This window comes from Phyllobates terribilis, unplaced genomic scaffold, assembly GCF_046119375.1.
Source record: "Phyllobates terribilis strain yellow unplaced genomic scaffold, ASM4611937v1 Scaffold_5__5_contigs__length_657084704, whole genome shotgun sequence".
NCBI classification, from domain to species: Eukaryota; Metazoa; Chordata; class Amphibia; order Anura; family Dendrobatidae; genus Phyllobates; species Phyllobates terribilis.
The window spans coordinates 424,809,432-424,831,139 of record NW_027362765.1 but is presented as its reverse complement, the minus strand read 5'-3'; the positions used below and the strand labels follow the sequence as shown (position 1 = coordinate 424,831,139).

General features: G+C 47.9%; 1 protein-coding gene across 11 annotated transcripts in view; it reads right to left on the bottom strand.

Annotated features, from left to right (window-relative positions):
* BLNK (B cell linker) overlaps positions 1-21,708 on the bottom strand; it is a 443,283-nt gene that overhangs the window by 147,297 nt on the left and 274,278 nt on the right. For 2 of the 11 annotated variants that reach the window (XM_073685217.1, XM_073685222.1), the window contains exon 1: positions 14,518-14,561. The exons of 7 other annotated variants lie outside the window; for them this stretch is intronic. In XM_073685217.1, the coding sequence (XP_073541318.1) occupies positions 14,518-14,546 (29 nt within the window). In that variant the 5' untranslated portion in view covers positions 14,547-14,561. Of the gene's footprint in view, positions 1-14,517; positions 14,562-21,708 lie in introns of those variants that run through there. 2 more of the 11 variants (XM_073685218.1, XM_073685223.1) reach the window with 1 other exon arrangement.

Below are 21,708 nucleotides of genomic sequence, written 5' to 3'. Positions count from 1 at the left end.
CGGTCTCCGGTCTCTGGCTGGGGAATGTCTTTGCCCCCACCAGCTTGGGTTCCGGTACCCTCTTGCTGACTCCTCACCCGGTGCTCTAATTTGGGTTCTTGGGTCCCTTCAGTATTCCCCCTCTGGGTCTTTCTCTGCTCCACTCTCTCTCTCTCCAGGGCTGCTGTTTCCTTCTCTCTCCTCTCCAACTGACTTGTTCTCAGCGTCTGACCCTGATCTAAGTTGGTGCCCTCCTTATATATCCCTCTATGTGTGAGCTCAGGTGACCAGCACCCAATGAGCTCCTATCACTACCCAGACTGCTCCCCCTATCTGCCCCTACACTACATGGGATGTACCACCCCCCTCCCACTCCAGCCAGGAACAGGCTCGGTTGTACCTGCACATTTCTAAGTGGGAGTACCGTCGGCCTGCTCCTCTGGAATGGGATGTATGTAGTGCATGCAGTCTATCTGAGCTCAGTTCCACACTCCTTCCTTACCCGGGAGTGGAATATCACACCTCTGGGTTGAGGTGCAATACCCCTGTAGCAGCCGAATCCTCAGGGTGCTCCATTCCCCCCTGGTAAATCACAGCACGTCCTCGGGCTGTAAGACATAAAACACCAAAACATACAAAATTTTTATATGAACATATAAAACATATAAACATTACATATATATAAAACTTTTTATATAAACATTCTCGTAGACTTCTCTTGTCTCTGGTTCCTCCTCCGGACACTGTGCAACGTGTGTCCGGGAAAAGTGCGACAGTCTCTTAGAAAAACTGGTTTTCTATAAAACCGGTAGGGGGCGCTTTAGGAAGCGCAACTATATACAGGGAGAAGTTGGAAGTTGGCCGCTCTCAGTCCTCGGCCAGGTAGAGGGAAGGGAATGGCTGCTCACAGTCCTCAGCCTGTAGGATAAAAGGGGTTAACGGGTAAACAGTTCACTGGTCCCAACGGGGACTATTTTAGCAGCAACAGTTTCAGTTTCTTTATACCCCCATGGGGTAACTATTTACAGCTCCTGCTCTGCCGCACTCAACGGCGTCTTCCTCCTGCTCTTTCTTGATATGATGTTTCTTCAGACCCGTCCGGGTCCTCTGGCTCCTCCTCCCCGTACCGCAACTCCTCCTCCGTCAAGCGGTGTACGTGGAGGGCGTAAGGTCCTTTGGCACACTTGTGCCGGGTGAAAGTGACCTCGTCTCCGACGTAGAGGTCACGGCCTTTGTGACCTTCCGGCAGGTGGGACTCGACGTCTCTGCGGGTCACAAAAACGTCACCACGGTTGTTACGGTCCCGAATAAAGCCCCACCCATGCTGCGGGTTGAACTTTATCACTGTCCCGATGGTGCGGGGACAATGCGCTGCACGGGGGTTCCTCCTAGTCCGGCTCTTCTGCTCCGCGCTCTGGATTTGGGCCTGTTGTTCTCTGACCCGCCTCTCCTCCCGTTCTCTCTTAAACTCTGCCAGCTGTTGACGGCAACACTCTGTACGTTCAGCTGCGGCTGCCCGAGTTTCTCCGGTGAACCCCATCAAATCTTCTCCCGTGGGGTCCCACACGAATTGGGCTTCTGCTAGAGGAGGCGAGACCCGAGCCACGGGCTTCGGAGCCGGGATCAGGGGCTCACACAAGGGCCCTTCTCTTTGCTGCCGCTCCAGCTCAGGGTACCCTTCGGGCCAGATGAAGGGCCGCCCGTCCGGCCATGTGAGCTGGCCGAAGAGGTCCTCCCCCAGGTGTGGCACCCTAGGTATTGCGGGCGCGGGCGCGGTGGTGGTGGCGCCCGGGTTGCCCAGGCCTTGCGGCCAGGCCTGGGGCACCTGGAAGGTGAAGGGCACCGTTAGGACGGCGGCGCCCTGGGTTACCTGGCCTTGCGGCCAGGCCGGAGGCTCCGCGGAGGTAGGGGGCGCTGTTGGTGATGCGGCGCCCGGGGGTACTAGGCCTTGCGACCAGGCTGGTGGTAATTCCTGCTTTGTCACGCTCCGGGTCGGGGCGCGTGACGTCACAGGGGTCGCTGCGGCGGCTTCCGGTCGGGGCCTAGTCCATGGCGGTGACCTGGCGGCTACGGGCACAGCAGGGGGACTTTCGGGCTCTGCGACGGGGAGCTGGGGCAGGTAAGCGTTGTCACGGCTTGGGGTATAGGCGTCCCCTTTACCTGCCTCCATGCGTTCGGCTCCCTCCTCGGCGCCGTCTCCGGCCTTGGGTCCTCCTGCGCCATCCTCAGAGGCGGTCTGCTTCCTCTTCCAGGGTAGCGTGCTCCGTTGACTGGTCTCTGCTTGCTGGGTCATCTCCCGGCCCCACTCCGCCAGTATCTCGCGCTGTACCCGGGCCATCCTCCTTGCGAGGCCCTCCAGGGCAGTTTGTGCACACTCCCGGTCTCGGGGGAGCTGCGCTAGGATCTCCGCTAGACCTAGCGGGGTTGTGGACTCTAGCAGGCTCCTGACCATCGGGTCGGTGCTGCTCTGCTCGGCTTCCGGCAGGCTCCTGGCCAGCGGGCCGGTGCTGCTCTGCCCTCCTTCCTCGGTCTCTAGCAGACTCCTGGCCAGCGGGCCGGTGCTGTTCTGCTTTCTCTCCATCTCCGGGTGAGCTTCTTTGCTACCCCTCTCCAGACCTCTTGCCTCCGGGTGCGCTCGCTCCAGACTGCTCCAAGCGACACCCATCTTTGTTCTTCTCTTTCGTCTCCTCCCACTTCGAGGGCGGTCCCGGGGCAACTCGGTGACTGTCAGCTCCAGGGGGAGTTCTTTCACGCTGACAGACACCTCCAGCATCACAGTCTCTGTTGGTGGGGGCGGTTTCCACTTTTGGCGCCATTTTCTGTCCTGGCCCACGATGGGAGGTGGCCTCTTGCCCTCCTTTGGCACGCCCATAATGGCGTCCGCTGCTCTTCCAAGGCGGGAAATCTGCGGTTTTGGCGGGAAGCGTCGCCCAGTGGCGGGAAACTCTGCAGATGGCGGGAACAAGCTGGAAATGGCGGACAATCGGCGGGAAACGACTGGTGATGGAGTCCGATGGCGTGGACCCTCCGGAACTGGCGGGAGACTTCTTTCTGAGGTAAACTTGCACTTTTCTTCAGGCACGCAGTACCCGGGTGTTGCGGGCACGTAATCCTGCCGACTACGCCAAAGTTGACGCGCCCCCTGGGACATATTCCTTTTTGAGGGGAATACCCGGCACCGGATCAGATGGGGGGTTGTAGTCTCCGAGCGGCTGTGACCCGGTCCCGTGCCCAGGGCGTCAATCTCAGAGTTATGTGGCAGCTTTACAGATGTTACTAAAGTTCTTTTGTGTCGACTACGCCACCCGTTGTGATGCGGTCACTGTGGCCGCCGCTGCAGCAGGGTCCGCTGAGGCTGATGGTGGGTGCACAGCTTGGTGGGATAACCCCCAACGGGAGGGGTATAGCCTCAGAGGGGACAGGCGCAGAGGATGGGGGTTGTGGTGGTGCGGTGCAGCCGGCAATGAAGACAGACTCGGGTTGTGCAGTTAAGGGTGTTTACTTACTGCTGATGTTCCGGTCACTCCAGCTGCTAGTGACCACCCGAGCCGTGCTGCGTCCACCAGGTCCTGGATCCAGCCAACCCCCAAACAAGTCCGGAGCGTGGCCCTGAGCTCTCCCTCTGTCCTTTCTTCAGCCGTCCCCACCAGTGATTCACCTAGGTCCAGCTCCCTCGGGCCTTCTTTTGGGACACCCTTGGCCCTGGGTTCCCTGACCCTTCATGTGGTGTGCCTTCGGGGTGAATGTGGTGGGTGACCGTGACAGACACTGCCCACGGTCTCCGGTCTCTGGCTGGGGAATGTCTTTGCCCCCACCAGCTTGGGTTCCGGTACCCTCTTGCTGACTCCTCACCCGGTGCTCTAATTTGGGTTCTTGGGTCCCTTCAGTATTCCCCCTCTGGGTCTTTCTCTGCTCCACTCTCTCTCTCTCCAGGGCTGCTGTTTCCTTCTCTCTCCTCTCCAACTGACTTGTTCTCAGCGTCTGACCCTGATCTAAGTTGGTGCCCTCCTTATATATCCCTCTATGTGTGAGCTCAGGTGACCAGCACCCAATGAGCTCCTATCACTACCCAGACTGCTCCCCCTATCTGCCCCTACACTACATGGGATGTACCACCCCCCTCCCACTCCAGCCAGGAACAGGCTCGGTTGTACCTGCACATTTCTAAGTGGGAGTACCGTCGGCCTGCTCCTCTGGAATGGGATGTATGTAGTGCATGCAGTCTATCTGAGCTCAGTTCCACACTCCTTCCTTACCCGGGAGTGGAATATCACACCTCTGGGTTGAGGTGCAATACCCCTGTAGCAGCCGAATCCTCAGGGTGCTACACATATCCTACAAGACATGTGTGGTTGGCTGGCCTGATATTGATGTGAATGGTCCCTGTTCCTCCTGCTCTTTCTCCTTTGCCACCACCTCATCCATCATTCATCACCTGAAGCTTTGTTTTAACGGGAGTCATAGAACTGGGATAGTAGCAGGAAAACATCCAGCAATCCTCGAAGGAGGTAGAATATGCGCCAAAACGCTGACCACCTCAGGCCTAGCTGCTACTACATACATGCGCTTGCATTCCAAGGAACAGAAAGCTAAGGAGGTGGATGGCCTCATGATCATGAATAATTTACTCGTTGTGTAGGAGGCCGACCACTGCTGCTGTCTACCTTCTGAACTTTGTGTTGAAGCCTGATTGACCCAGGACCCGCAATCCTCTATGTCTGGAGGACGTGTTGCATCCCAGTGTCCAACTGTGTCCCGGCTTCCACAATATTAACCCAGTGTGAAGGCGTCAGTGAGATGGACCATTCCTGGCCACATTCACTTGTCCACGTGTTTGTGGTTAGGCTGTCCTTCCCACTAAATGCACTGGGGAGGGCACAGGTAATGTTTTGGTATGCGCGCTTTTGTATAAGGCGCACCGGGACAAATAGGGGCGGCTGGGGACCGTTTATGGACACCCGGCCACCTCCACGCGGCTGGGGACTGTGTGTGGGCACCCGGCCGCGGGGCGGCTGGGGACTGAGTATGGACACCCGGCCGCCCCCTGGCGGCTGGGGACCAAGCGTGGACACCCGGCCGCCGGGCGGCTGGGGACTGAGTATGAATACCAGGCTACCGACGCAGCCATGACGTGGTGGCCAGATTCCACCTCCACATGCCTAAAAGGCCCAATTTCAAGTGCAAGCAAGCTAGCAGTATGGTATTGCAGCCTGGGGGTGGGTGGGTGGCAGGCTGCATACTTGCGCTTGTATTGCAAGTTATGGGGGAGGTACAATTGAACACTGCCCTGGGACAAGGACTTCCACGGGCATAGTTGCAAGTCTGCATCTTCTGATGCGGCAAGGATCACTTCTGATGGGCACACTTTTAGGCAGTGACCTGGGTGTCAGAGATGCTTCCAGGGGTCTTCCCCATGCTGTTCCCATGTCTTTTTAGCACTGTATGCATGTGTCACACAGCACATGGCCAGATAAGGTTGTAAAATGTTAAAATGACATTTCCCGGTGAATGCATTTGTCACGGTTGAAAGCAATACAAACGTGCAAAAACGCATAAAAAAATGCTACTTGTGAACATAGCCCAAGGTGTGGAGGAGTATTTTTGTTTTTGGTTATTTATTTTACCTTATACACAAGTCTTTACCCTGGAAAGGATGTTCCTTAACCCCTTTCCAACCTGGTCAGTAATAGTACGCACCAGGTCGGGAAGGCCGGTTCAGCGGGGGCTCCGGCGGTGAGCCCGCACTGAAGCGAGCACATGTCAGCTGATTATTGGAATCGCAATCCACCCGCGGCTGTTAACATGTTAAATCTTTGACAGTGGCATTTAACTCGCGCTTCTGGGAGTCCTAAGCCCCGCCCATCAGTGACCCCGTCACGTGATCGCGGGTCACCAATGGGTGGGCATGACAACTCAGGGTCTGCAGCAGACGCCTGTGATTGTCATGTCTCACTTGCTATGAGCGCCACCTAGTGGTCAGCGCTCATAGCAAGTGAGCATTTCTCCTGCATACAAGCGATCTGCTCATCGCTTGTATGCAGCAGAAGCAATCAGACAACTGCTGCTTCTAGTCTCCTCTGGAGACTATAGAAGCAAGCAGAAAGTGTAAAAAAAAAAGTTTTTAAAAAAATAAAAAAAATAAAAAATATATAAAAGTTTAAGTCACCCCCCTTTCGCCCCATTCAAAATAAAATATATATATATATATATAAAAAAAAAAAACACATACACATATTTGGTATCGCCGCGTTCAGAATCGCCCGATCTATCAATATAAAAGAAGGATTAATATAATCAGTAAACGGCGTAACGAGAAAAAAATTTTAAACGGCAGAATTAAGTTTTTTTCGTCGCTACAACTTTGCAATAAAATGCAATAACGGGCGATCAAAACATCGGATCTACCCTAAAATGGTATCAATAAAAACGTCAGCCCGGCACGCAAAAAATAAGCCCTCACCTGGCCCCAGATCCCGAAAAATGGAGAAGCTAAGGGTCTCGGAAAATGGCGTAATTTTTTTTTGTTTTTTTAGCAAGCTTTGGATTTTTTTTTCACCACTTAAATAAAAAAGAACCTATACATGTTTGGTGTCTATGAACTCGCAACGACCTGGAAAATAATGATGGCAGGTCAGTTTTAGCAATCTGTGAACGTGGTAAAAAAAAGGACCCAAAAAACAACTGTGGAATTGCATTTTTTTTGCAGTTTCACTGCACTTGGAATTTTTTTCCCATTTTCCAGCACACGATATGGTAAAACCAGTGATGGTGTTTAAAAGTACAACTCGTCCTGCAAAAAATAAGCCCTCACATGGCCATGTTGAACGAAAATTAAAAAAGTTCTGGCTCTGGGAAGAAGGGGAGCAAAAAAGGAAAACACAAAAACAGAAAGACCCATGGTCGTTAAGGGGTTAACATATTTCACAGGAAAGCACTTTCACTTTCGTTTTTGAACGTTTTATTGTGAGCCTGTAAAAGTGGCTTAATACCTCTGACCAAGTTGTTGACAGCAGTGACCTGGGGGTCAGAAATGCTTCCTGGGGTGATCCCCATGCTGTCCCCGTGTCATTTGAGCACTGTCACTATCGTTTTGGGCACTTTTTAGGCTTTCTACAGACTGCCGGGGGTGCCGCCGCAAAAATGTTCGGGTCTCCCATAGACTAACATTGGGCTCGTTGCTCGGGTCGAGCACCCGAGTATCACGGTGAGCTCGGCCCGAGCTTCGAGCACCCGAGCATTTTAGTGCTCGCTCAACACTACTAATTATATATCTCAGGGATATCTATCTATATATCTATCTATGTATATACTGTATCTCTATCTTTGCACAGTGGTAAAGCCAAACTTCACATGCCAGAAATGCAAGCTTGTGTCCCTGTTGGAGGAAAAGTTGCGAAATCTAGAAGAGAGGTTAACTACCTTGAAAATCATTAAGGAAGGTGAAGAGTTCTTAGACAGAGCAGAATTATCTCTTCATGATTCAGAAAGAGAAGACATTCGAACTGCACCTGAGGAAACAGAGGAATGGAAGCATGTAACCCAGAGAAGCAGGAGGATAGAGAGGCAGTCAGCACCTATACTGCTCAGGAACCAGTACCAGGCTCTCTCGCAGGAGAACCATGAAGAAATACTGCAAGATAAGACTTTGCCAGCAATGAATAACCTTGTAAGCCCTCAGAATCCTCCTGGATGGAGAAAGAAGAATGTTGTGAAGAAAAAACGGAGAGTGGTGGTCATGGGGGATTCCCTGTTAAGAGGAACAGAGGCCGCTATCTGCAGACCAGACATAACCTCAAGAGAAATGTGCTGTCTTCCAGGAGTAAAAATTAAAGATGTGTCTGACAGGATATCAAGACTCTTCAGACCAACAGATCACTACCCATTCCTGCTAATACATGTGGGGACAAATGACACCGCAAGAAAGGACCTGGAAACCATCTGCAGTGACTTTGAAGACTTGGGCAAGAAAGTGAAAGAATTGGGAGCGCAGGTGGTCTTCTCATCCATCCTCCCAGTGGATGGCCATGGAACAATGAGGTGGAATAAGATTCTACAGGTGAACAACTGGCTACGTCGATGGTGCCGTCAACAAGGATTTGGATTTCTGGATCACGGAATGAATTACCTATACGATGGACTACTTGCTAGAGATGGGGTGCACCTTACGAAGACTGGAAAATATGTATTTGGAAATTGCCTTGCTGCACTCATCAGGAGAGCTTTAAACTAGAACAATGTGGGAAGGGAAGCAAAAGGCCAGAAAAAGCCATACAGCTGACAAATACTATTGAGATCTCTGCTACTGGAAGTGGAAAGGAAGAACAAAGACAAAACAATTTAAATAATAAAAATATGGGAGGAAGACAAACCAATCACAAACTAAAATGTTTTTATACAAATGCACAAAGCATGGGCAACAAACAAGGAGAATTAGAACTACTAACGCAGGAAAAGAAATATGATGTCATTGGAATCACTGAAACTTGGTGGGACGATACACATGATTGGAATAAAAGGCTAAAAGGATACAACTTATTTGCAAGAAACAGACTTGATAAACGAGGAGGAGGTGTCGCATTGTATGTTAGAAAAGCGTATATCTGCACAGAGATTGAAGCTTCAGAGACTGGGAGTTCTGTGGAAACTGTTTGGGTAAGAATACAAGGAGAGAACAACGGAAAGGACACCATTGTAGGCATTTACTACAGGCCACCTGGGCAAGCTGAAGATATGGATGAACTCTTTATGTATCAAATGACCAAGTTCTCAAAAAAATATGACGTAGTGGTCATGGGAGATTTCAACTATCCAGACATTTGTTGGGCATCTCTCTCAAGTAAAACTAACAGGTCAAGCAAATTCTTATCCTCTCTTGCTGACAACTTTATCTTCCAAAAGGTAGGGGAGAAAACAAGGGGATCTGCTACTTTGGATCTAATCCTTATAAACAAGGAGGAAATGGTTGAGGAGGTAAAAGTGGCTGGGACCCTAGGAGGCAGCGATCATGCTATTATAGAATTTTGGATAACTAGAGGAGGAAGACATGTGAAGACTCAAACTTCAAGGTTAGATTTTAGAAAGGCAGATTTTAAGAGACTCAGAAAGAGAATAGGAGGGATCCAATGGCTGGATGTCCTTAAAGACAAAAATGTCCAGGAAGGATGGGAAATTTTTAAAAATGAGATTCTCAAAGCACAATCGTTAACAATCCCGAAAAGTAGGAAGAATGGGAGGCATTTAAGGAAACCAGGATGGATGAACACAGAACTTAAACACATGCTAAAAAGAAAGAAAGAAATGTTTATTAAATGGAAAGAGGGAGGCATATCTAAAGAAGATTATAATGCAGTCTGCAGATCCTGCAGGGCATGTATCAGGTTAGCTAAAGCTGACAATGAATTAAGGCTTGCAAGAGATGTCAAAAGCAATAAAAAAGGATTTTGGGGGTATGTCAAAAGTAAAAGAAAAGTCAAAGATGCTATAGGATTTTTACAGGATGAAAATGGAGAAATGGTAAGAGAGGATGTTGAGAAGGCCAAACTTTTTAATTCCTATTTTGCATCTGTTTTCTCTCAGAAAGAAAATGTAACATCAACTGATCTTCACTGTCCTTTTAAAGGAATAGAAGAATCCAAGTTATCTGTAAACAGAAAGATTGTGAGGGAATATTTAGCTAACATAAATGAGTTCAAGTCTCCAGGTCCAGATGAATTACACCCCAGAGTACTGAAGGAGATCGTAGAAGAAATTTTAGAACCACTCTCCATAATCTTTGAAAATTCTTGGAGAACAGGAGAAGTCCCAGAAGACTGGAGAAGAGCAAATGTTGTTCCTATCTTCAAAAAGGGGAAGAAGGTGGACCCAGGGAACTATAGGCCGGTGAGTCTGACTTCTATACCAGGAAAGATCTTTGAACAAATTATTAAACAACATGTATGTAAGTACCTGGATAAGAATGAAGTGATTAACCAGAGTCAGCATGGGTTTATAACTAACAAGTCATGTCAGACTAACTTAATTTCCTTCTATGACAGAATCACTGACTGGGTGGATCAGGGAAATGCTGTAGATATAGTATATCTTGACTTCAGCAAAGCATTTGACAAAGTATCTCACACCATCCTTATTGAAAAAATGACCAAGTATGCAATGGACCAGGCAACTGTTAGGTGGATTCATAACTGGCTTAGTGATCGGACTCAAAGGGTGATTGTAAATGGCTTCACAACCAGCTGGATGAATGTCTCAAGTGGGGTACCACAGGGCTCCGTCCTGGGACCTGTATTGTTCAACATCTTTATCAATGATTTAGATGAAGGAATTGATGGTAAACTGATTAAATTTGCTGATGACACAAAGCTAGGAGGGATAACTAATACTAGAGAAGAGAGAGAGAGGATTCAAAAAGACCTAAATAAACTGGAGCAGTGGGCAGCAACCAACAGAATGGTTTTTAACAGGGAAAAATGCAAAGTACTACATCTGGGCAATAAAAATGAAAAAAGCATATACAGAATGGGAGGAATAGAGCTAAGCAACAGTACATGTGAAAAAGACTTAGGTATACTAATAGATCATAGACTGAACATGAGTCAACAGTGTGATGCAGCAGCAAAAAAGGCAAATACAATTCTGGGATGTATTAACAGAAGCATACAGTCTAGATCACGTGAAGTCATTATTGGTCTTTACTCCTCTTTGGTCAGACCTCATCTGGAATACTGTGTACAGTTTTGGGCACCACATTTTAAAAAAGACATAGACAAACTGGAGCAAGTTCAGAGAAGAGCGACCAGAATGGTGACTGGTCTGCAAACCATGTCCTATGAGGAACGGTTGCAGGATTTGGGAATGTTTAGCTTGCAAAAAAGAAGACTGAGAGGAGACTTAATAGCTGTCTACAAATATGTCAAGGGCTGTCACATTGTAGAAGGATCATCTTTATTCTCATTTGCACAAGGAAAGACTAGAAGCAATGGGATGAAACTAAATGGGAGGAGACACAGATTAGATATTAGAAAAAACTTTTTGACAGTTAGGGTGATTAATGAGTGGAACAGGCTGCCACGAGAGGTGGTGAGTTCCCCTTCAATGGACGTCTTCAAACAGAGGCTGGACAGACATCTGTCTGAGATGATTTAGTGAATCCTGCTTTGAGCAGGGGGTTGGACCAGATGACCCAGGAGGTCCCGTCCAACTCTACCATTCTATGATTCTATGATTCTATGACATCTAACACATAAACATCTGTCATTTCTCTTCTGCATTCTATTCCAGTATGTGTCACACGGATGGTGCACACGGATGCCACACAGATTTCACACATACACAAATGGACATGGATAGCACCGGTACTGGTTTTTCAAGTAGCAGAAATATCAGGGCATGTGAAGGGGGCCTAGCCTGCAAATATGGAGTTCATCTGCAGATTAATAGTGTTCATTGGAGCCGGCTGTCAGTCAGCGCTAGGGCGTAGCTATAGCCACTACTCACCATGTACTGAGCGATGACTGACGCTGCATCGGCCGCACCCCTATGACTGAAAGCAATAGGCCTTCCGGGAGGAATAAAGTTAATTTTGTTACAGGCAGCGGGGCTCTCAGTGCGGGTGCCGGCCAGCTTTAGTTTTTGTGTGTCATGCATTTAAAAAAAAAAAAAAAAAAATGGCAATGTTTTTTATTTCATATCACAATTTTTATAAAAAAAAAACTGAATTAGAAATCTTCCAATTTTTACTCATTAGATTCCTTTATATAAAATAATAGGGTCAATTTATTTTTATTTCAGATAATGCAATAGTAATAATAATTTTTATTTCCATAGCGCCAACATATTCCGCAGCACTTTATATTTTAGAGGGAAATTGTACAGACAATAAATGTACCTGTGTATAGTCTGAAACAGCAGGAAATTAGAGCCTAAAAAAAGAAGCAGTAGCCAGAGTGAAAATTGCAAGGTTTCTCATTTTTAACTATAATAAAGACTGTGATATGGGCAGAAACATTACTAAAATGTTGTTTAAAAACACATTAAAACACAAAAAAATGATTTAAACAATAGGACATTTTCTAATGATACGTTCCCTGTAAATGGTTATCTATAAAAATAAAATTTCTCTTTTTACCAGACTGGGATTCTCTGCTGGGAATGTATCTGACTTGTAATTATGGCTACTGATTTTCTAATCAGTGATGTACAATGGTGAAGCCAGATGATGCCATTAGCAGCTTTCTCTCACTCCATGGCTCACTGATCACATAAACTGAATATCATTGTGCTCATCCTGTCTACTCCCAGGTGCAAAGCTGAATTTTTCAATAGCGGAAGGGAAACCATTGATGCAAAACTATGTTTCATGAGCACTACCTGAAGAAAGCAGAGGTGTAAAACCGTTTCACTGTAGGAAAAATACTTCTAATGCTATTACTTGTATCAGTCATTCTCGATATTAACCGGCCCTGGTATTTTGGGACTGACTGTTTGCCCATTTTATTACAAGTGGACGATCCCTACAAAATAAGAATTCTGGAGCAGCTCATCTTAAAACTCTGCCTAGTGCTGTTCCTCTGTTATTCCTCCTGGAAATGTATTCATTGATTACCAGCTAATTGTTATCCATCTCCTTATTGCTAAGGTCAGATGGCCATAGATTATCTCATCCAAGAGAATGACACACTGATCAGAGTTTGGGCAGAGTGTCAGCATAGTGTGATCTGATTCTCTCGGATAAGAGAATTGGAGCAACCTGTGAAGAGAAGATGGAGAACTGCATTCCTCCATCTTCTCCATTTTGTTGGTGAGCGGAAAACAGACTGCACTCAGATGTCATCTGAGTGCAGTCCTATGATTTGCACGCACTCATTGACTTGCAAGGCCGAGAGCGATCCAAATATCAGATTAAACTTGGACATGAAGTGATCTTTTCCTTGGACAGAGCCTGTCTGACGAAAAAAATCAGATGTGCGCTGCCCCATAGATTAACATTGGTCCGGGTGTGATCCGATGTTTTGTCGGATTGTACTCGGACCGATACAGCTCTCTGCATGAGTCCTATCAATGGGATGTGTCCATACACACTTCAAATGTGTTATCCAGATAACTTGTCAATTTATAAAAATACTATTATTATTCACTAAAAATGCACCAAAAGTGTAAAAACAAAAGCCACAAAAAACATTGCCCTCAGTTCATCATTTGCATTTTTTGTGTATTTTTTTTATCTTGTCTTTCTTTTTGTACTAGTGGATTTTGTAGCAAATTCATCAAAATGGGCCCACCACAATGTTTGAGGAATACACACAAATTCAATTTTTTTTTACCCATTTTTAGATTAATAAGTTGCATGATCTTCTCTATAAGCATTAAAAGGTCACACATTAGTCTTCAACTGCAAAAACAAAAAAAAGCACCATAAAGACAGATTTTGTACTCCAGTAAAGTATTGGACTACAATTGTGCAAAAATTTTGCTGCAAAAAATTCCAAAATCCACAAATGATGAAACGTTAAAAACATCTGCTTCCATAATGCCAAGCAGCAAAAAAAAGAGATGAAACCAAGTAAGTTAACTTCAAAAAGACACAAATTAATGGCTCATGCAGACGTCCGTGCAACATTGCCCGAGTATGGACCGCAATGCACGGACTGGCCGCAGGACTCCCGACCTAAGAGTGACAGCTTCATATAATTCTATGAGGCTCTCACGCTTACATCAGGAAACCTGCAGCCAGTCCGTGCATTGAGGTCCATGTCCATGCATTGCTCAGACCGTGTACCACGTGGCGTCCACGTGGGGAGAGCCGCCATTGGCAATATTGTTGCGTACATCCGGGAGGCGTGGATGTAAGCGCTGCGCTGGTGCCTGTAGGAGCCGCCATTGAATACTTTCTTTCAGAATAAAAGAAACTTTTTAAAGAGGGAACTGAAACCTAATGAAGACGCGTGGAGATCGAGCGAGGAGGAGGCCAGAGAAGAACATTCTTATCCCGTATTCATGTGCTTCGCTGCATATTACAGAACAAGTTCTATGTAGAATAAATACTATTTAGATTACATTATATTTCTACCCCCAAAAAGTAATGAAGCAAAAATAAAAAATTCACTAATAGAACCTTTTTCACTTCAGAAAAAAATTACCAAAAGCAATGATGAATTCGTTCCATATTGTGTAGTATTTTTAATATTTTCCCTTTTGGCTTACATAAATCATCCAAGTGCAATGTTTTTTTTTTTTTTGCCAGAAATAAGGTGGTCCTAAAAGTATTTTTTGTGCTGCTTTATTCCCAAGTGAAATAACCAAGATTATGAGTTTTACATCAAATATTAAAACTGTCTATGAGAAAACCTGTCTCTGTTGCTCATAGCAACCAATCACAGCACAGCTTTTATTTTACCAATGTAGTTTCAAAAATGAAAGCTAAACTATGATTGGTTATTATGGTCAACAAAGATTGTTTTTCTTTCAGGCCTATTTCAGATATCTGTCATTCACGGTCCGAGTATGGACCATGATGTACGGACAGTCCCCATATATTCCTACCCAACCTCAGCAGCATACGAGTCTGTCATGTTCGGGAGACTCACAGCCAGTCCTTACATCGTAGTCTGTAAAACATAAACGTGTGAAAATGGCCTTAGTCGGTTGAGATAAATGAGGTCAATTTCCCCCTCAAAGTGGGGAAACTCTCAACTGTATAAGTGTAATCTAGCGTTTGTGCCGCCTAATGGGATTTAGGCCTGTACCTCCTGACTAGTTCTTGGGGGGCTTACATGTCACACATCCCACCTCACATCTATGACTCTTCGGGTTCTAGCTATATAACAGTGTGTGTCATGTGAATGCTCGCACAGGCTGACATAAGGCATGCTATTTTTCCCTCTCTCCCACACATATAATTGTCACCCAGCGGTTCATCTTTCCAACACGTAGCCCCATGCCATTAACATAAATGCAAACCAATTCGCCTATTTTGGAAAAAAATGAAATTCTATTATTGTTTTAGTGTAAAAATAAAATGACCCCTGGGAACGCACCGTCTGTCTTCATATGACTGTGCCATGGCTGGAGAGTGGGTTTGGAGAAGTCATTGTATGACATGATGGAAATTTTAAGTAACTTGCCTTACTTTTCATACCTGATATGTGTTAAGACAGTGTCAGTGGAAAGAAGAACTCCGATTTTATAAAAAGTAAGTCCACCACAGTTAAAGGGGAAATCCACCTAAGGCCTCATTCAGACATCAATGAAACACAGTCCAAGGACCGACCGCAAAGCACAGACTGACCTATGTGGCTGTGAAGTTCGGGTGAGGAGACCGGCAGGCGGTCTATTCATCATGGTCCATATTTGGACCAGGTTTATGGATGTCTTTTGCTGCCACACCATGGTTTCCAATCATGTGGCATCCCAAGCTTACAGGCACAAATCAGAATCAGGAGCAGAAACCCCAAAAAATGCATAAACCAAAGCAGAAATCTTATCCTAGAGTGATCTCATGTTGAGCAGAGCTAGTATTCAAAGCCATAATTAAATCTGACCAACAGGAAATCCGGAGCAGGGTTGCCAACTTGACCTTCTAGTTTTTCTGGACAGCTTATCAAAAAAAATCACCGACACTCAATATTTTTTACGGACACATTGGAAAACCATAATAAATCATTATGATTGTCAGTGATACAGGTCTACAGCCCAAAATTCTGAAATGCAGATGTTATAGCAGAAGATGAGGTCCCTCAAGTTTAAAGGCCCCATCTATGCTATATGTCTGACAGTTACTTTAGGTCAAAACAACAGCTGAATGTTCCTTCCTTGTATCAATAGAGACTAACGTGTCCTTGCTAGTCATCAGAATGTATCTGATTAAATGTGTCTAATTAAATGTGTCCGATTGAATGTTTCAACACAAGCATAGACATCAAGAGAACAGAAACCAGTCTTTGTGTGCTAAATTGTATAATCGGACCATATATGGTAAATCCGTTTCCTGCCTTCAGGGTGTATATAAACGCTATGCTTTGTAATAAAGTTAGAGCTTGTTTGACACATACATCCTGTCCTGTGTCTCATTCTCTCCGATATCGTAATCCAAGGATAGAAGACCCAGAAAGCAGTGACGTCAGCTGGCGCCCGAACAGGGACCTGAGTTAATCTACCCAGGGGTGCTCGACCGGTCCGAGACGTGGGACGAGCGAAGCTCTCAGTTGGTGATATATACAGCGCTGAGGTAAGAATAACTGTTATATTCTACCTAAATTATATCACTACATAGAAGAGACTCCCTCACCCCCGAGCGGTCGGCTCCCAGGTAATTCACAGATTGTTGTCTGGATCAGGTCCCTTTGAACTAGTAGAATCCCCTCAGATAAATTGTCAGTCCTGCCTTCTATCCTTTGGAAAAACTTAAGAATGAAAGTATGGATCCGATGATTGTGTTGTGGGTGTGTCTCGGGATCGGTGTTTTTGGTCTGTTTTTCTGGCTGGCGTATAAGTCCTGGAAGGCTAGTAGTGGTGTGGTTCAGAAACCTTTGTGGCCCATTGTCTAAGTGACTGAGGAGTCTACTCTAAGTGAGGAGAACCGAAAGAATGGGGAATCAAAATGCCAAAGAAGGCATTACTGCCAAAGACTTAGTAGTACGCAGAGAAGGGAAACAGGCACTGATTGGAATTGACAAAATATTGTGTAAAGCGGGAATGAATGAAAATGGAGAGATGAATGGAGAGAAATGGAAATCCTTCTTTAACTCCTATCATGGATGGCTGAAAGATAAGGGTCTGTTGAAGACAGTGGATGTATGGATGAATGCATGCGCTCATTTTGAAGGAAAGATTGAAGAACTAGGAGACGGATGTTACAGACTGACAAAAACCGGAATGACAGATTTTTCTCCCTATCTGCCCCCGACGTCACCCCCACCCCAGTACCAGAATTCCCAGGAACCCAATTGCTGGGTTTGCCCCAGATGTGGACAGCAGAACCCCTTGACAGCAGACATCTGTGTGGCATGTGGAGGACCGAGACCCCACCCAGCTAGTCTATTCCCAATGAGAACGGTAGTTGTGCCAGGAGCACCGGGAGCAGTAGCAGTAGCAGCAGCAGCAGCAGGGGGGGATGCAGTTGTTCCTGGGCAGGAAGCTCGCACAATGTTAATGTATAGACCATGGAGTCCCTCAGAACAATTTGCGTTGATTTCCCAGTTGCCAGATCCGTCCCAGTCCCCGATGGGTTTTGCCAGAATGATAAGAACCATACAGGATACGTACAATGCAACTAGGTTGGATTTACAAGGGGTAATTAAGGGAAAATTGGCAGATGAAGCCTGCTATGATAGGTTAATAGATGAGACAAAAAAAACAGTATGCCAATAGGACCGGACCCGTAGATGCAGAATCTAATGATGCAGCAGCCGGAGTCCTATTCGCAGCAGCGTTGGTAAAGGCATGTAAAGACAGACAGGCAGAGAGGCAGGTTACGCTAGAAGACCGGGTTCAAGGTAAGAAAGAAGACCCCAAAGATTACTTTTGGGCATTAAGGAGAACTTGGTCAGAAATGGGATTTATTCCCGAAAATAAGACTAGTGAGAGGGTATTAGCAAGTGTTTTTGACGCGCCCCTGGGCCTGTGTCGCGCTGCGTTGCGCACGCGGGAGCTTACCCGGAGCCGGATCTGTTGAGGGTTGTAGTCTCGTGGCGGTGATCCGGTCCGTGCCCAGGGAGTCAGACTAAGTGGCGCTGTTTTAGCGGTAGATGTTGGACGACTACGCCACCCGTTGAGTGCAGCCAGGGAGCTGCTGCTGCAGGGCAGACCGCTGAGGCCGGTGGTAGGATTGTGCAGCGTGATAGTATAACCCCCAACGGGAGGGGTATGGCCTCAGGGCAGCCGACGTGGATGATGGGGGTAGCAGGAACCACTCGGAGACGGTACTGTGTAGTTCAGGGTCTTTACTGGTGACAAAGATAGACCCTCCCGGAGTACTGGCTAGCGATTGGGGCCTGGTCAGTCCTTGAGCAGATGGGATCTCCCCTGGCCAGGCGGAGTTGTAGGCCTCCCAAACTAACGATACTCTTCTGGCTACCTTGCTACAGGCGGGTATAAGTAGCCCACGTCCCTGAGTGTACCGTGTGGTGCTCACCCGTATGGCCGGTGACTCGGGGCCTTCGGGTTTCTGGGCCAGAGGACCTGCAATCCCCTGCCGGTCGGTTTCTGCTGCTGGATAGGAGTTAGTCCCCACAGCCTCGGACTCCGGGTCCGGTGATAACTTCTCAGTCAGGGTGAGCTCTGCAGCTGCCAGCCCCTGACTCCTTGTAACACTGCTCCCACAGAGCTCCTGTTGTTTCTTCCTATATTTGCTTCTTTTCTCTGCTTCTTCTCTACTCACTCACCCTGCCTCAGCCCTAGGTTTATATAGGGGAAGTTCTTCCCCTCCCAGGACTGGGCAGGAGGTGTGGCATGCATAGGATCCCTGACCAAGAGACCTCCCACCTGCTCTCAGACATAACATTGCTGTTACTGTGGAAAACTAGACCCCTGGGGTGCCACATTCCCCCCTAGTGAAATTTAGTACTCCGGGACTAAACATATTTTAGAAAAACATAACAAGACATAACAATAACAATAAAGAAACACATCAAGGTGGTCACGGCATGTCCGTAACCGGGTGCAGTCTTTGAAGAAAGCAAGGTGTCCATTTCACCAAAACAGGGAGACGTAACCAGGTAGGGGTCTGTCCTGCCCCGAGTCCTTAACAGTCTTTAGTCCGTCCTGGGTTACGCTCCAACTATGTACAAAGGATTCCCGGTAAATACACCAAGGACTCCTAAAAATAACTAGAAACACATAATTATACACAAGCAACAATAAACAGGCAACCACAAATAAAACAATTTATACACTTCAAACCCTCCAACGTGCGGGTAACTGGCCCCTAGTGGCCCTAGTGGACCTACGGAGCTGACTGTCTGGCCCTGAACTACAGGGTGTAGGAGCTGTTAAGGGTAAACTGGGCAGCGGTCTACGGGCCCTTTGGCTCACTAGGGATATGGCAGGCTCACTGCAAGCAGAGGGTTGATCCTCCTGGTCTGCTGGTGTGGGGTCTTCTGCCTCCTGGACCGGCTGTTCTTCCAGCTCTACCTGTTGCTCCGTAGGTGCTTGGGATGCTGGTTGGAGGAAGGTGAGTACGGGTACCACAACTGCACCATTGACTTGAGTCCAAGACCGAGGGAAGTCTCCGAGCACAGTATTAACCATGTCTTCCCTTTCCTCTACGGGTCGAGGGTCTTCTTGTTCCTCTTCAGGGTTCCGTAGCTGTTCGGGACACTTCTTCAGGTGATCCCGGGATACAATGGTTGTGGTTTCCCCTCCGTCTTTACTGATGGTACAGACCTTTGGGTTGTCGTGGCTTGAGGGCAGTACGGTGTACGGGTCCTTCTCCCACTGGTCGTCCAACTTGTGGAGCCGTCTTTTTCTCTTCAAGACCTGCTCTCCGGGTACCAGGGGAACAGCGGGAGCATACTGGTTGTAAGTTTTCTCTTGTCTTTCCCTAGCCTGACAGAGACTTCGCTCCACGCTCTCCTGTACTTTCCGGTACTGCTGCTGCCTCTCTGTGTCCCAGTCTGCTTCTGGTGAAGTGTCCTCAGGTGTCAGGACTCCCATTTCCAGGTCAACAGGTAACTTACCAGGTCTCTTCCTCATTAGGTAAGCCGGGGTACAGTTGGTGGAACCTACCGGGATGTGGTTGTATAGGTCCACCAGATCGGGCAGCTTCTCAGGCCACAGACTGCGTTCTTCCAGGGGCAACGTTTTCAGAAGATCCATTACCACCTGGTTCATTTTCTCACAAAGTCCATTAGTTTGCGGATGATAGGGTGTCGTCCTTATCTTCCGGCAGCCATACAGAGTGCAGAATTCTTGGAAGACCTCCGCTTCAAAGGCAGGTCCCTGGTCTGTCAACACTTGGTCCGGGTACCCGTGTGGACGGCAGAAATGCTGCTGGAAGGCTCTCGCTGCTGTTCGAGCTGTTAAGTCCTTGACGGGGACGACAACCAAGAACCGGGAGTAGTGATCCACGATGGTTAGTGCGTAGACGTAGCCACTTCTGCTTGGGGTCAGTTTTACATGATCCAAGGCTACCAGTTCCAACGGCTGCCGGGTGACGATGGACTGCAGGGGAGTCTTCTGGCTGGCACGGTCCTTCCTTCTTAGGTTGCACGGGCCACAGTCTCTGCACCACCTCTCGATGGTTCCCCTCATGCCTACCCAGTGGAACCGCTCGCGCAGCAGGAACTCCAGCTTCTTCCATCCGAAGTGTCCAGCCCCGTCGTGGTATGCCTCCATCACCATGGCTGCGTCTCTTCGTGGCACCACTACTTGCCAGATTAGTTCATGCGTCCGGGAGTTAACCATTCTGCGGCACAACTTCCCCTTATAAAGGAACAGTCGACTCTTCTCAGCCCACAGTTGCTTGGCTTCCTCCGGAGCGTCTGGGTCAAGGCGAGCCTCTGGCCGAGTCAGCATCTCCTTCACCAGTCGGACGGCAGGGTCACTGTCTTGCGTTTCCTCCCAGTTGTAGTGAGGCAAGGGGTTAAACGTAGCGGCTTGCTTACTCCTTACCCGGTGGGAATACTGGATAGTCCCATGCCGGTGGAACGCAGGGAGTTCGACTTCTTCCAGTCCCTCTGGATCTTCTCCTACGTCCGGTAGGTTTGGCATCCTGGACAGGGCGTCCGCGTTGGTATTGGAGCGTCCTGCCCGGTATTTGATTGTGAACTCGTAGTTGGACAGACGGGCCATCCATCTCTGCTCTAGGGCACCGAGTCTTGCTGTGTCCAGGTGTGTCAACGGGTTGTTATCCGTGTACACGACGAACCGGGAAGAAGCGAGGTAGTGCTTAAAGCGTTCGGTGACTGCCCACACCACTGCCAGGAACTCTAGCTTAAATGAGCTGTAATTCTCAGGGTTTCTCTCGGTGGGTCGCAGTTTTCGGCTGGCGTAAGCGATTACTCGTTCTTTCCCCTGCTGGATCTGGGACAGCACGGCTCCTAGCCCGATGTTACTTGCGTCGGTGTAGAGGATAAAGGGCTGGCTGTAATCCGGGTACGCCAGGATTTCATCCCCCGTGAGGGCCATCTTCAGCTGGCGGAAGGACTCCTCTTCCAACTTCTCCCATCTGAAGGGCAGCTTCTGGTTCTTGGCCTTCCGGGACTGGCCTATCAGGAGGTCCTGCATAGGAGCTGCCTTTTTGGTGAAACCGGGGATGAACCTGCGGTAGTAGCCTACCAACCCGAGGAACTGCCGCACTTCCTTTACACTGGAGGGACTTGGCCATTCCTTAATTGCGGTGATCTTATCAGGGTCGGGAGCCACTCCGTCAGCGCTCACCACGTGTCCCAGGTACTGCACCTTTGGTTTCAGGAGGTGACACTTGGAGGGTTTCACCTTTAGGCCGTAGCTTGCCAGAGCTTCGAACACTTCCGCCAGGTGTTTCAGGTGGTCCTCATAAGTCTTAGAATATACGATGACATCGTCCAGGTACAACAGGACCGTCTCGAAGTTTCTATGGCCCAGACAGCACTCCATTAATCGTTGGAAGGTTCCTGGTGCGTTGCAGAGTCCGAACGGCATGCAGGTAAACTCGCTAAGTCCCATCGGGGTGGTGAATGCGGTCTTCTCCCGGTCCGCCTCTGCTACGGGAACCTGCCAGTACCCACTAGTGAGATCCAAGGTAGAGAAGAAGTT